Source organism: Emydura macquarii, unplaced genomic scaffold (genome assembly GCF_026122565.2).
Source record: "Emydura macquarii macquarii isolate MOO-44397 ecotype Brisbane River unplaced genomic scaffold, CSIRO-AGI_Emac_v2 contig_306, whole genome shotgun sequence".
Taxonomy (NCBI): Eukaryota; Metazoa; Chordata; order Testudines; family Chelidae; genus Emydura; species Emydura macquarii.
This window is the reverse complement of record NW_027130443.1, coordinates 10,665,387-10,678,139: the sequence shown is the minus strand read 5'-3', so window position 1 is coordinate 10,678,139 and position 12,753 is coordinate 10,665,387. Positions and strand designations below refer to the sequence as shown.

Genomic DNA, 12,753 nt, shown 5'->3' with positions numbered 1-12,753 from the left:
AGCTCATTGATTCTTGGGGGTGATGCTGCTTGTGGCTTGCGTGACATTTTCACTTCAGCCTGAGCACAGGTGGGTGTAAAGGATTCTGCAAATCCCATGACACCTTAGAAAAAAAAAACTTTTCCCTCTATTAGAAGTCTAAAGCTCCTGAAAAATGTCAGCGTGGCAACCCTGGTCAGGCTGGTCTTAAGTGATCCATCTACACAACAGATGCACAGGAGGAGTAATGCGAATGGGCATTAAACCACAAGAAAAGGGGTTTAAAAAACAGCAGAGACCCATAATACTCACATTTTGAACCCAGTTCAATGAAGTTATCTTCTACCAGCCTTACCGCCCCTGGAGAATATCTAGTCAAATGTAACTGTTTTCAGTCATCAATTGCTAGGGCCCAGTGCACATCAATCCACCCCAGCACTCAGCACCAAGATTTCCTTCCCATTATGAGCAACACCGGGTTGTTTACAGCTTTAAACCCACTTGAATAAAATGATGCAAAGCCTGTTTGTCTCAAGTATTTCTCAGTCACTTTGTTCTTTGAGTCCAGGGATGAAAGTATATTGTCCAAGAACTTAGGAGAGATGTATTAACTGAGCAGCCACCCTTTCACACTATCACAGAAATGAGAGGATACCTGTTTTGCCCATGATATAGCAAGACAACTTTTTTTAGTACAGTCTAGTTTTAAGTATCTAGATTCCCCCCCATTTCCCTTGGGAAATCCATTAGCAGATATTTTTAATGGGATGAAAATGAGGAGAGCCCCACCTAGTTATACCTGAAACATTATTTCTCTCTCATTGGTATTTACACTTTATATATCCTTAAACCTCCAGATGACAGTCGGTTAATGTTTACCTTTAGGAAGCCAGAACTGTTAATTCAGAGTTGCTCAAGAAACAAATTCTTGTCTGTCATTGTCATAATCATTGGTCCAGAGTATCTGTCTGTGCAGGTGCATGCTGAAATCTCATGCAACAACTAAGAGCATCTCATATTATCTCTGGGAGGTGCTATATTAGTGTGACTGAACAGAAGTCTCACCTGGTTAGAGACTAGAACATGGGCCAAGGATCGATCACTCACTACTTTGATACCGAGCTAACCAAAACGTTTACAGACATCTCTAGTGCAGAATACTGCAGAGGATATTACACTTAACTTGAAGGTTAGGTTATTCCATGGATATTAGCTAGAGTATATGGAAAGTTTAGGAACATGAAGTAAAAAGCGTTGGAATGTGACAAAGGCAGAGCATCAGTTAAGGACACTTTAACCTCATACCTCTGAACTTCACCCATTCAAACATGGAAGGACTGGAGTGTGAAGAGTTTGGAGTGGATTATTAAAATGTGCTATATTTGCCCTTTCTGGTACTTAATCTGTCTCTCATTAGCATCTTTTATGCAGTGTAGTCAAAGATGCTAATGTAAACACTCCACCAGCCCAGAGGTATGTGAAAGTCAAAAGTCATATAAAATGAGGCAGCTGAAATTACATTAGAAAGAAAAACCAGAAGCAAAAACAAAAGCACAATAAAAAGATAGGAAAATCAGAAGCAAAGAATACAGAAGAAATTTATTGAAAGCACAAGTACAGACTGGCCAATAACTGCTTTCTACAATCTGAACAGTAAATAATAGATCTACAGAAAGGTACAAAGTTTGTTATAAAATAGTTTTAATTTCAATTCTTTTTGCATTACAAACATTCTTTGAAAGAGGCAATGGAATTTTGATGTTGTGTGGTCACCCTCCCACAATACTGAACCTGTAATAGCTGTTATCAAAATATACAATACATCTGTTCACCATAAAAAACTGGGTTTTGCTGCCCCCTCATGTCTTACAACAGGTATAAAAAAATTATAAATATTTACACCCTTTTGTTACTCATTCTTTACATGCAAACATAGGGATCCAAAGGATAAACCCACAGATGTCTGGATTCTGGGGTTACTTCAATTCATTTGCTTGCATCTTACAAAATATATAGTCTGTTTGCTGACCCAATCACTGTTAGCGGCCAGCAAACAGGTTTCATTCCAATAAGCCTCTTCCCAGTTTCTTGGGTGAGGTTGATTGAATGCATTTAAAAATTAAACTGCAGCTGCTTCACTTGGGTTGCGCATGGATCTCTCGTCAAGGTAAAATGCTGCCTGTGACTTATCCAAGGGTACACATTCAATAGCCAGTGTCCCCTGGCTACAAGGGGAATTGATTTACGGAGAGGGAGATGAAGCAAATTAACTCTGGTTGACAGCAATTACTAGAATGACTATTAATTTGCCCTACTGAGTGTAAGATGCTGGCCAAGGAAATCTGGAGCTTTTCAGATAAGGCGATCACGAGACTTTTCTGTAACAAGCTTATACGGATCTGTGGTAATTGGAGCCAGCATCTACTTCTCAGCTGAGTCTCTTTACAGCTCGAAACGGAGCGTAACGCTATTGTTTAATTTAACATGGCTTCTAACTCCTTTCAGCCACAAGCAAGGGGAAGATGGAGATAAGGCAGGCCAGCACTACCAAGCTCATTTCAGCAACCCAAGCTGAACCCTCACTCAGACATCACACACTTATCCAGCATAGTTCACAACCACAAGAGCTCAGAGGAACTAAGAAAGTTAAGACTTTTCCAACCCCTCAGTGCCAGGCAAGTCAGAATCTTCCATGCTAGGTAAGGAAATCATAACTTGCAACACAAAGAGAGTCAATTAAAAAACAAACTTTGGTCCACTATTTGCAGAAAAACCCTGAAAAAGTATAAGATTCTTGTTATTTTTGCATCCAAACAGGTTGCAGGTTAAAGGGAAATGTAAGGCAACATCGGATTATACAAAATAGAAGGCAGAATGGCATGGGAAAGTTGTAAGCCAGAGGAATGATGTTTCAGTTTAGCAGCGGTTTTTGCATTGGGGAAAAAAAAACCAACTTGCTACATTCTACTTTTAATAAATTCCCTTCCCATAACTTAAAATGATCTGGGCTTATAGGTTAAAAAAAAAAAAAAAGTAAAAATTTTAGCCTGGGTCCATTTACTCAATCGAGTTCAAAAATCACTGGTATTTACTACTTTAAACATCTTTTGCTTTTTAAAAAAGCTCTGCTTAGCCTAACATTTTATTGGTTTCGTTACATTACTCATCCTCAGTCATGACCTCAGCCTGAAACTAAATTCCTGCTCTATAGTTTCAATTACAAAAAAATAATAAAATAAGTACAGTATACAAGGGTAATACCAACAAAAGGAGTAAATTTAGATTACGTTTATACCATCTTATCGTTCTATAAAAAAGTTACTTAAACTATTTCTTTTGCATATAAAGAGATTAGAATATTTGGTCAACTGGAAATATTGCTAGGCACAGATGACAGCAACTGCATCAAAAAGTATAATACAAGGATTAAAACAAAAGCTCAAATGCTGAAGACATGCTACAAGAACGATGGCGGAGCTACGCTGGTCTTGTTAATTGTCAAATATGGGGCATGAAGGTGACTCAGATGAACACCTTTCTAAACATGGGATATCCAATAATTCTTCAAATCCTAGTCAAGTGTTTAGATATATGTACAATTCAGACAAGCTCATGCTGATTTGTTTTCTTCACAAGTGTCCAACAGTGGTTAATTTACATAGCTTGATCAAGGCTCTTGTGAAGAGGGAGCCTGTCAACTTAGACATTGGAATATAATGGGATCATAGGAATGTTTCCCCACGCAGACCTTTCTGCTTAGTTTGAATGTAATAAACCAAGCATTTTAATTAACTCCCACCTAGAAGAATATACAGATGGAGATAAAACCACATGTGGACTAGAAAAGTGGCAAGAAGATACATGATACTATGCAGACTATGACACATTTCATGGACAGTTGGACACTCAATTGCCTAAGGAGTTAAAGCCCAATATTTTCTTTATCCACTCTGCCAGCTTTTCTTGCCCTCCAGAACTCACTCATTCTCAACTTTCCCAATCTGATCCTTACAGTTCAGGAGATGGTTTTCCCCCAATAAAAAGAATTTAAGGCACAGGATAGCAGATGCACAGCTTAGAAAACATTACCCTAAAACCTTCTGCACTGGGTGGGTTGGGATCTCCAGCACACCGTGCCCTTTGCAGCATCCTGACTCAAAGGCGCTAATGTGAATTTACACAGTGGTTTTTGGGTCTTTCAAGGCTTGCATGGGTAAAGAAAATAAAAAAGGCATCCATGTGAAACCTGATAAGCTTGTTAGGATCAGTTTTTTGTTTTTGTTTGTTTTTTTGGGGGGGGAGGGGGAATTCCCAGAGCAGTTTCCAAAGTGTAAACTTTAACTTGTGATTTTTTTTGTTTGAACAGCCATCAAGATTGTTATATCCCATCACCGCAAGGTTAGCAATATGAATTAGATTTAATTTTTTTAAAAACCGGTAAACTGATTTCTCTTTAAAAAAATAAAATCTCTGGTCTTTAAGGTCACTTCAGCTGCATTTTTAAAGTGGCTTTTTTTCTGGAATGATGGAAGTTGTCTCCTAGCATTCAGCCCTTTAAGGTCAAGGCTGAACCCATGAGGTTTTAGTCAGGTCCATTCGGTCTCAGGCCTTCCCCAAAGCTTTAAATGGTGGACTTTGAGAAGGACACACGCAGGTGGTGATTCTCACCAAGGTCATGATTATGGAGGTCAATGAGTGATTGAATGGCTTCTTCCACAGAGCCCATCTGGATCAAAGCCATCTTACGGTCCTTCCTGCCAAGACAAGTCAGTTTTAGGTCATGTTTGTACCATGGTCTGCACAGTCCCACTCTCACTGACTCAAGGTACATTTTCTTGTCTGATGCTGAAGGCCAAACTAACATCCCAGCTGGCAAAACCGCTCATGCAAAAGGTTTATTCCTTTCCTCTCACAGGACTGAGCTAGTCTCTATGATGAAAACATGCATCCAAGCCATCAACCCAGTCAAACTAAATTTCATCTCGAGCACTCTATACGCACTTATTACCATGGAGCCTGCCCCCATTTCCTAGCCTAGAGATGTCAAGTAATGACAGTTCCATGCAGCCAATAATCCAGCTAGGCTAAATTTCTGGTCCAAGACAATTACAATCCAGTGCTTCTAGCACTTTCAAGTTGGTGGAGAACTCACTGGTATTTTTCATTTAGCTTTACCAGTTCTCCCCCGACAGGACAGTTTTAAAACCTTAGACTTACTGGAAGAATTTGAATCCCTTCACCATCCCTCCATTACTTGAGAACAGCATCTTCAGGTCCTCTTCAGTTATCAAAGGTCTAAAAATCAAGAAAATACAGTCAATTTGCCAGTCAGTCGTAGGCTGGCATGAACTAGGAATACAGGCCTTAACTATACATTTTAAGAGTTCCTTTTCTAATCTCTTCTTCTGTCCTCCTTGCACTGGCATCCAAGATGACAGATTACAGAACAACTGTTAAGTATTTCTTGTTACTGGTGGAAAATGGCATTTTTCTTACTCCTCATGGGTGAGTCATTACTTTGTACTGTTGAGTAGCATTCTAGTAACACTACTGGAATTTAGATTTGCAACATTTTGATGCTTGTCTCACATATGTGGCCGTTTCAGAGCGACTATGTGCTCCTGCCTTGCCACTATTAAATATATTTTCCTCTCTCTGGAAATATTTCCCCTGAATCACAGAAGATAGACACTAAGGGTTTGTCTTGGGCAGAAAAGCACCCCCAAAACAAAAGCAGACAAGCAGTCAGATCCAAAAACATGTTTTATGTAGGATTCTCTCCTCCCCCCCCAGATTTTCAGACACAAGAAACGGATCTCTAGGTTACTATGCTTTGCCTTAGTGCCACCACTATACAGTTGACAGGAGCACTGGGATTTAGCTGTAACCCAATGGTTGTAAAAAAAAACAAAAAAAAACAAAACCCCAATTACTAACCTGTTCTGTAACTGTTCTTTGAGATTTTGCCCATATCCAATCCACTTTAGTTGTGTGCACATCCAGTGCACCATGGTTGGATATTTTCCCCATAGCAGTACCTGACAAGGCAATGCATACACTCTCTGCTGCCTGACGGCATAAAAGAGCATACCAGCTACCCAACCCTTGCAGTTCCTTCTTATTGGACAGATGGACATAGATGGAAAGGAGGGTGGGTCGTGGAATAGACATGTGCAGCATATCTTGAAGAACAATTACAGAACAGATTAGTAACAGTTTTCTTCTTGAAGTGATTGCACGTAGCCGTTCGACTTCAGGTGACTCACAGGCTGTTCAATCTGGAGATGGGATCAACGGCTACCTGAACGGTGACCACACATGCAAATCTGGCACCAACTCTACACTGCTGAGACAGCATAATAAGCAGTAGTAATAGTATGTGATGAAGACCAAGCTGCAGCTCTGCAAGTGGTCAGAACAGGCACTTGAGCTAGAAAAGCTGCGTGTGATTTTGCTCGATGGGCTAGCACCTTGTTCAGTGGGTTACATCAGCCATGTTGTAGCACAAATGTATACAGGAGGAAATCCATGACAAAATTCTTTGGGGTGAGATTAGAAGGCCCTCATCCTGTCCACAACCACCACAAAAGTCTAGAATAATCTAAACTGTGTAGTCCTATCCAAGTAAAATGCTAATGCTCTCCTAACATCCAAAATATGGAGTCTCTTCACCTTCATGAGCTTAGGGAAGAAGTTTTATAAGTACATGCATGATTGATGTGGAAGTGAGAAACTCCAAATGAAGGCAAAGGTGTACACGGTCCTTGTAGAAGACTGTTTACAGTGGTTCAGATTCCAATGATCTCAATTCTCCAACTCTGCATACAGAGGTAATGGTTACCAAAAAGGCTACCTTCACTGACAGATGAAGCAATGAACAGGTAGCCAGAGGTTCAAAGGGTAGACCCATTAGTTTTGCTAACACCAGGTTTAAGTCCCAAGGGGGAACAGGGCATCTACTTGGGGATATAATCAGTCCAGACCCTCAAAAAAAAAAACAAAAAAAAACACACAAACCCAGTGACATGGGTTTGGAGAAAAGTGAGTGACTACCAATCAGAGGGTGTAAAGCTGAGATAGCAGCCAGCTGCACCCTGATACCTCCACTCAGTTCTTTTAGCTATACGAGGCAGGAAGATGGAATTTGACACTTGGGCACCAGAATAACCTCATTTATTGGGAGCGCCACTTGAGAAGGCCCCACAGATGCAAAGACACAAACCAATCTACTAAAGCTCTCCTGATCTACTTCCATCTGTTTATCTAGGAAGGAAGTCACCCTCTAAGAGATCCTGGTGAGCCCTGTAATAGTGGGTGAGAGGAAACACTAGATGCTTCTGCCTCATCAGGTGATTAGGAGGAAGATCCCAAGACTGGCTGAGGTGAATCTTCCCTAATTCCTCCAAAAAAGGATTAATTGAAGCAGACTGCCCATGTCCGCTACCGAGCTCGGAAGTGGCTTCCTGCACCTCTAGCCCTGAAATTTATTATGACAGGCATAATTGAGGAGTGATTTTGAGATGCCCATGCCATGGCAGCAGCATCTTCTTCAGAAGTTAAGCACCTACACCTTTATATCTGGGGCCAAGAATGTTTGCAAGAAAATGAGGTGGAGTTAGTGCTTGATCCATTCGCTTCTTTATTGTCTGCAGTTTAACTTTCTGGTGAGGTATTTCTTTCTTCAATGTCTCTTGAAGTGCCTTCCAAATTTCGACAGCATCAGCAATGCAGCAACAATTTCTCTGAAGTTTGTTTAAGGCTATGGATACAGGCTTCAGTATACGGAGCATATCCTCTACATTCCTCTTTAATCCAATGTTAGATTCTTTGGATGAGATATTTCCTTCTATTTTATCATGGTTTTCTTCATGAAGTTTTATGATAATAGGCCAGTTCTTAATAAATTGTTCAAAACAATCAACCACAGAATTCCACTGAACATCTTGAGGGAGAATTGGTTTGGATCCTCCTGCTCTCTTCAGTGAAGCTGAAGCAAAATGGTTGTTACGGAAGTATTTTGCGATTTCAACACCATTTTCTTTTATTCCTGGAGAAGAGGTACTTAAGTCTTTGGCTAAAAGATGCATTAAATGGGCACTGCAGCCATATGTTATTAAGAAGCATCCTTCCATTTCTTCTTCTAAGTATCGTCTCATCTTTGCCATGTTTGCAGCATTGTCTGTGACAAAACTGTGCATGTGACAGTTGAATTTTTGTTCAGTTTATTACACCTTTCACTGCCACTTCTTTTAAATATTCTGTTGTGTGGGCATTTCCCAATTATATCTATTGTTTCCAAAAGATATGCAACCCCATCTTCTGTTGTCACAAAGACAGATATTACTGAATCACTGTGTATGTTGCTACACCCATCATGGCTTAAACTGGCAAATGCCCCCTCAGTATTTCTTGCACACTGTTCAAGTTCCTTCTCATACACTGTATCTAGCAACCTTCCACCAATGTGTGCTCTACCAGGTGGAGTGTAGCCTGGTGGTAAGGACTCAGCCATGTCAATGACGTGTTTATTGTTAACAATGCAAAAAGGAGAATTTGTAGCATAAATGAACTGAGCTATCTTTTCATCTATGGTGTCTTGTTGGTATTTGCTGGTCCTTACTACAGACCCATCTATGGTGGTGGTTTTACTGGATGACTGAAATCTTTTGCTTGCTACTGATACTTTGTTGTCTGAAATACGTTTAGTTGCAGCACTGCTGCTAGAAGTACCAGCGGATGACTTTGAAGTTCTAGCAGCATCCAACATAGCAAACAGCTTGGGAATTTACTTAAGTCACACTTTACTAAAAGGCAGAGAGAGAGTCTTAAATAATTCACTTTGCAATGCATCATTCTTCAAGTTACTAACCAGTTGATCCAGATTGTTCTTCAGACACATCCACATCTTCATCAACATCATTTTCTCCCAATAAGCAGTTTTCATTATGATGTTTCATTCTTGCAACTAGGCCCTGCATCTCCTTCTTGCACTGCTTACACTTCACCCCTTTTCCTTTTTTACCCAGGGAAGGAATTTCTTCAAAATATCCCGAGAGGATCTCTCTTATGCCCAGAAGCCGTAACAGTTTTTCTGTGGCAAAATTGTGGGGGAATATAGGAAGCTGTGTGTGTACTGAATAATGTCTTCCCTTTTTCTTTCCAGTCCACTTCACTGTTCCTTTCTACTTTGCCTCTGTCCTTTGTCTCTGGCTTTAAGACAATGTCTTAACTAACTCCTCTGCCTTGCTTGGCCCAGCTCCATCACCACATAAGCACAGAACAACAATCCTATCCATCCTGTGTCTTTTTTTGCACGTGACTTTAGTCTGCTGAGAAACAAACTGAAAGCCCAGAACTTTCAAGAAGCAAGAGCTGGTAGTTAGGCTGGACAGACTAGAGCCATTAATTCATTTTTATGAGAGTGTAAATTTAGCACGTTTCTGATGAGATTTAATTGTAACTTTTTTTTAAAATCTGATTTTTTTATTTAAAATCGACTATTTTTTTAAATCAATACTAAATTTTTCTTTTTTTAAAAATGTTTTTAAAACATTGATTTTTACCCCCCCTGCTTTAGAATGACTTTCTAGGTTTTTTTTTAGTTCTGTGCTTGAAGTATAAAGTGCAGATTTGGCACCTGCCACAATGTGCGTTTCTCCTAAGCACCCCAGGCATCAGCATCCTTCAAGATTTGAAGCCTGGGACCCAAGCATACCCTAGAATTGTATGTTGGTACCCCGAACTGGCAAGAACCAGGAGTGTACAACAAATACATTAGTAAAAAGGAAACCTACTAATATAGAACTACACTAAGACTATAAACTCTCAACTATTAAAGAATACCAACTATATATAATAAAATGCTAAAAAAAAAAAAAAGAGGGAAACAGAAGCAAAGTAGAATCCTCCAAAAACTGTCACATGTGGTAAGAAGGAACTGAGAGGGGATTGGGGGCAGTTCTGCCTTTTCTATCATCATGCAGCAATACAAGGCAGCAGATGGCACATGTGCCTTCAGGTTTCTGGGAGAAATGGTCCTTAGAACTAGAACTGCTGTGGGGAAACCCAGATGAGTTGACATAATGCAAGTTGGTGCATATGTAGGAGCTGACAGCCCTCCTGTTTTAAGATGAGCCCTACCAAAACTCTCCTATACCTAGAGAATGCAGATCTTAAATTAATGTTCCACAGAACCTGGTACCTAATATGCTGTCCATTTGCAAGAAGTGTCCTGTTTCCAGAATATATGTACATTCTTTACATGGGTACTTACGGGATATTGGAGAGGTGAAGTGTAGCAGAAGGTGGGAAGATGTTTTGGAAGTTTTTGGAGCCTGGTTTCTTGAAACGATGTAGAGGAGAGTTTCCATAGTCTTTAGTCAGTCCTTGGTCTTCTTGTCCCTCACGGGGAAGCTGTACTGTCTGATGCTTTGACAGAGTGATACGGATGGGTTTCCCATGAAGCTTCTGACCATTTAAGTGACTCATTGCTACAGGAGTTTAAAAAATTGCATAAGGGAACAGAAGTTGAAAGACTAGTTAAGGCTGATGTGAAACCTAGAATTTCAATCAAATCCACTTTCCTACACAGATTGCCCAAATACCAAGACACCTATCATTATTAGTATTTATTATCCTGCACCTTTTTATATTTTTTGCCCTCTCTCATTTTACAATTAGCAGATTGTCTGGCACAAGAATTTCTTCTCCAGTGTAACTATATAGGCAAGCAATTCAGTGCATGAACACTTGTTGCTTTTCAGAGAGTGCGGAATATTAGTACTGACTACCACTCTTCCATGGAGGTGATATTTGGATTGATTGCTAACTTGACTGCTGTAACAGTATGATCCTTAGTTTGATGTTAAACCTTTAAACAAGCAGCAGTGCTACAAAAGACTGCTATGCTACTACACTGATGCAACAGAGCATGCTTACCAAGCTGTGCCTGGTTTCCATCAGCCATTTGAACTAAGGCATTCTCCTTCTTATTAAACAAGATCTTCACCCTTTGCACATCACCATAGACTCCTTCAGAAAGTGAGGAGACAAGAAAAGATCTTTAGGCAGGAAAAGGAAAGTCACATCCAACTTTATATAACAAATCCATTCAACAGCAAAATCATTCACAATCAGACTAATCTAATTCCAACCAAGTTTACTTATTCTGCTCCACTTAGTGGGAAACTTATATACAGCAGAATAATAAAGGAACAATACATTAAAGAGAACAGATACTGGGTTTCAGCAAAAAAAAAAAAAAAAAAAAAAAAAAAAAATCTATCTGCCAAAGGATTCAACTGGACAATTCAGCATGCTACCACAATTTTTAAACGCCTATAAAAAGACATGCAAAGCAATAAACCATGCATAACTGAACATAAAAATAAAGGCAAACTAAACTAAACAGCAAACTATGTAACAGTGTAAAAAATGAAATTATGCATTCAAAAATGGCAAACTGCAAACTGTACAATTTTGAAGTATCAAAAAAGTAATCTCAAATAAATGAAAACAAGGTAATAAAAAGTGTGAATAATAACATACCGAAAAGAATAAAGAGGCATTGGGGTGTAACTCTCTTTAGAGAACAGCAGAGCAAGGCAGCGGAGGGACAGGGAAGAGGTAAGGAATCGAAGGGGAGAGCGAGGTTGCACAAATCGTCCACAACGAGGAAGGGCAGAGTCCCCGCAGGAAATGGCGAAATTGGTTGATGGATGATGAAGTTTTCAAGATGGTTAATATTGAAGGGCAGGTTGGTTTCCGAAGAGCAGGGTTTTTGGAGGGGGGATTTTTTTTTTATTTTTATTTTTTTTTGTTTCAAGCAACAACAGGAAGCAGAAGTACCGTGCAGTCAGTTGGCAAAGAAATTCCGGATCAGGGGAAGAAAAAAAAATTCAGGGATGGGGGAGAAAAGAAAAAAGTAGCAAAAAAACACAGGTCAGTAAATACATAAGGAAATATGTAGTGTTCCATCAGTCAGATTTACAGATTTCTACATATAATACTCGTTTTACAGGAATAATCAATAGGTTTTACCCATTGGAACACAATGATAAAGAAAAGCATTTTTTAACTTAAGATATACATAGAAAGTAAGAGACAGTATCACTGCAGAGTGACTTCTAGAGCGATAATATTAATGAAAACCCAACTGTCCTTCTCAAAACAATAGTTCAAGGAGATTTTCTTGGCCTCTAAAAGAGGCTGAAACCTGTTACCCAGCAGAGGTGGTCTGACCAACGGTCAAACTAAAAACAGCGTGACTAAACTTTGAAGTATCTGCTTAAGTCAGGAATGTTTAGTGGAGGTGATCCATGCTGCACACTTCACTGCAACTAAACTAAAGGGATGAAGTCTTGACATGAATCATTGCTTCCAAAAGCAAACGATTAACTGCTGAACCACTAACTAGATTTCAGAATGCACTCTTAAAGGAGAAGTGTCTACTATAAAGGGACTCTACGACTGTATTGGAGGGGAACTGAGATTTCCACATACTTGCTTCATTAATGTGTTGAGTCTCTTAATGCAGAGGTCAAGAGTAATCAAGCAGGAGGAGCCTGTCCTCTTAGGGCACAATGATAATTCAACATACAGCCAAGCTCCAGCACACACACACTATGATCACATGAAAATCCAATGCAAATGGGAGAAATTTAGACTTCTCTCTACCTATCCCACTTTAGCTCCTAGGATTTAGAAAGGAATTTCACATATTACTAGAGCGAAAGAGTCACTCTGGAGAAAAACTGTCTCTTAACTATCTAGTTG

General features: G+C 39.6%; 1 protein-coding gene across 2 annotated transcripts in view; it reads right to left on the bottom strand.

Annotated features, from left to right (window-relative positions):
* Positions 1-1,552: 1,552 nt before the first annotated feature.
* PTBP1 (polypyrimidine tract binding protein 1) overlaps positions 1,553-12,753 on the bottom strand; it is a 44,697-nt gene continuing 33,496 nt past the window's right edge. For both annotated transcript variants that reach the window (XM_067558956.1, XM_067558964.1), the window contains 5 exons: positions 11,527-11,560; positions 10,918-11,010; positions 10,253-10,469; positions 5,197-5,274; positions 1,553-4,733 (listed from right to left, as the gene is read on the bottom strand). In XM_067558956.1, coding sequence (XP_067415057.1) covers positions 4,601-4,733; positions 5,197-5,274; positions 10,253-10,469; positions 10,918-11,010; positions 11,527-11,560 — 555 coding nt within the window. In that variant the 3' untranslated portion in view covers positions 1,553-4,600. The remainder of the gene's footprint in view (positions 4,734-5,196; positions 5,275-10,252; positions 10,470-10,917; positions 11,011-11,526; positions 11,561-12,753) is intronic.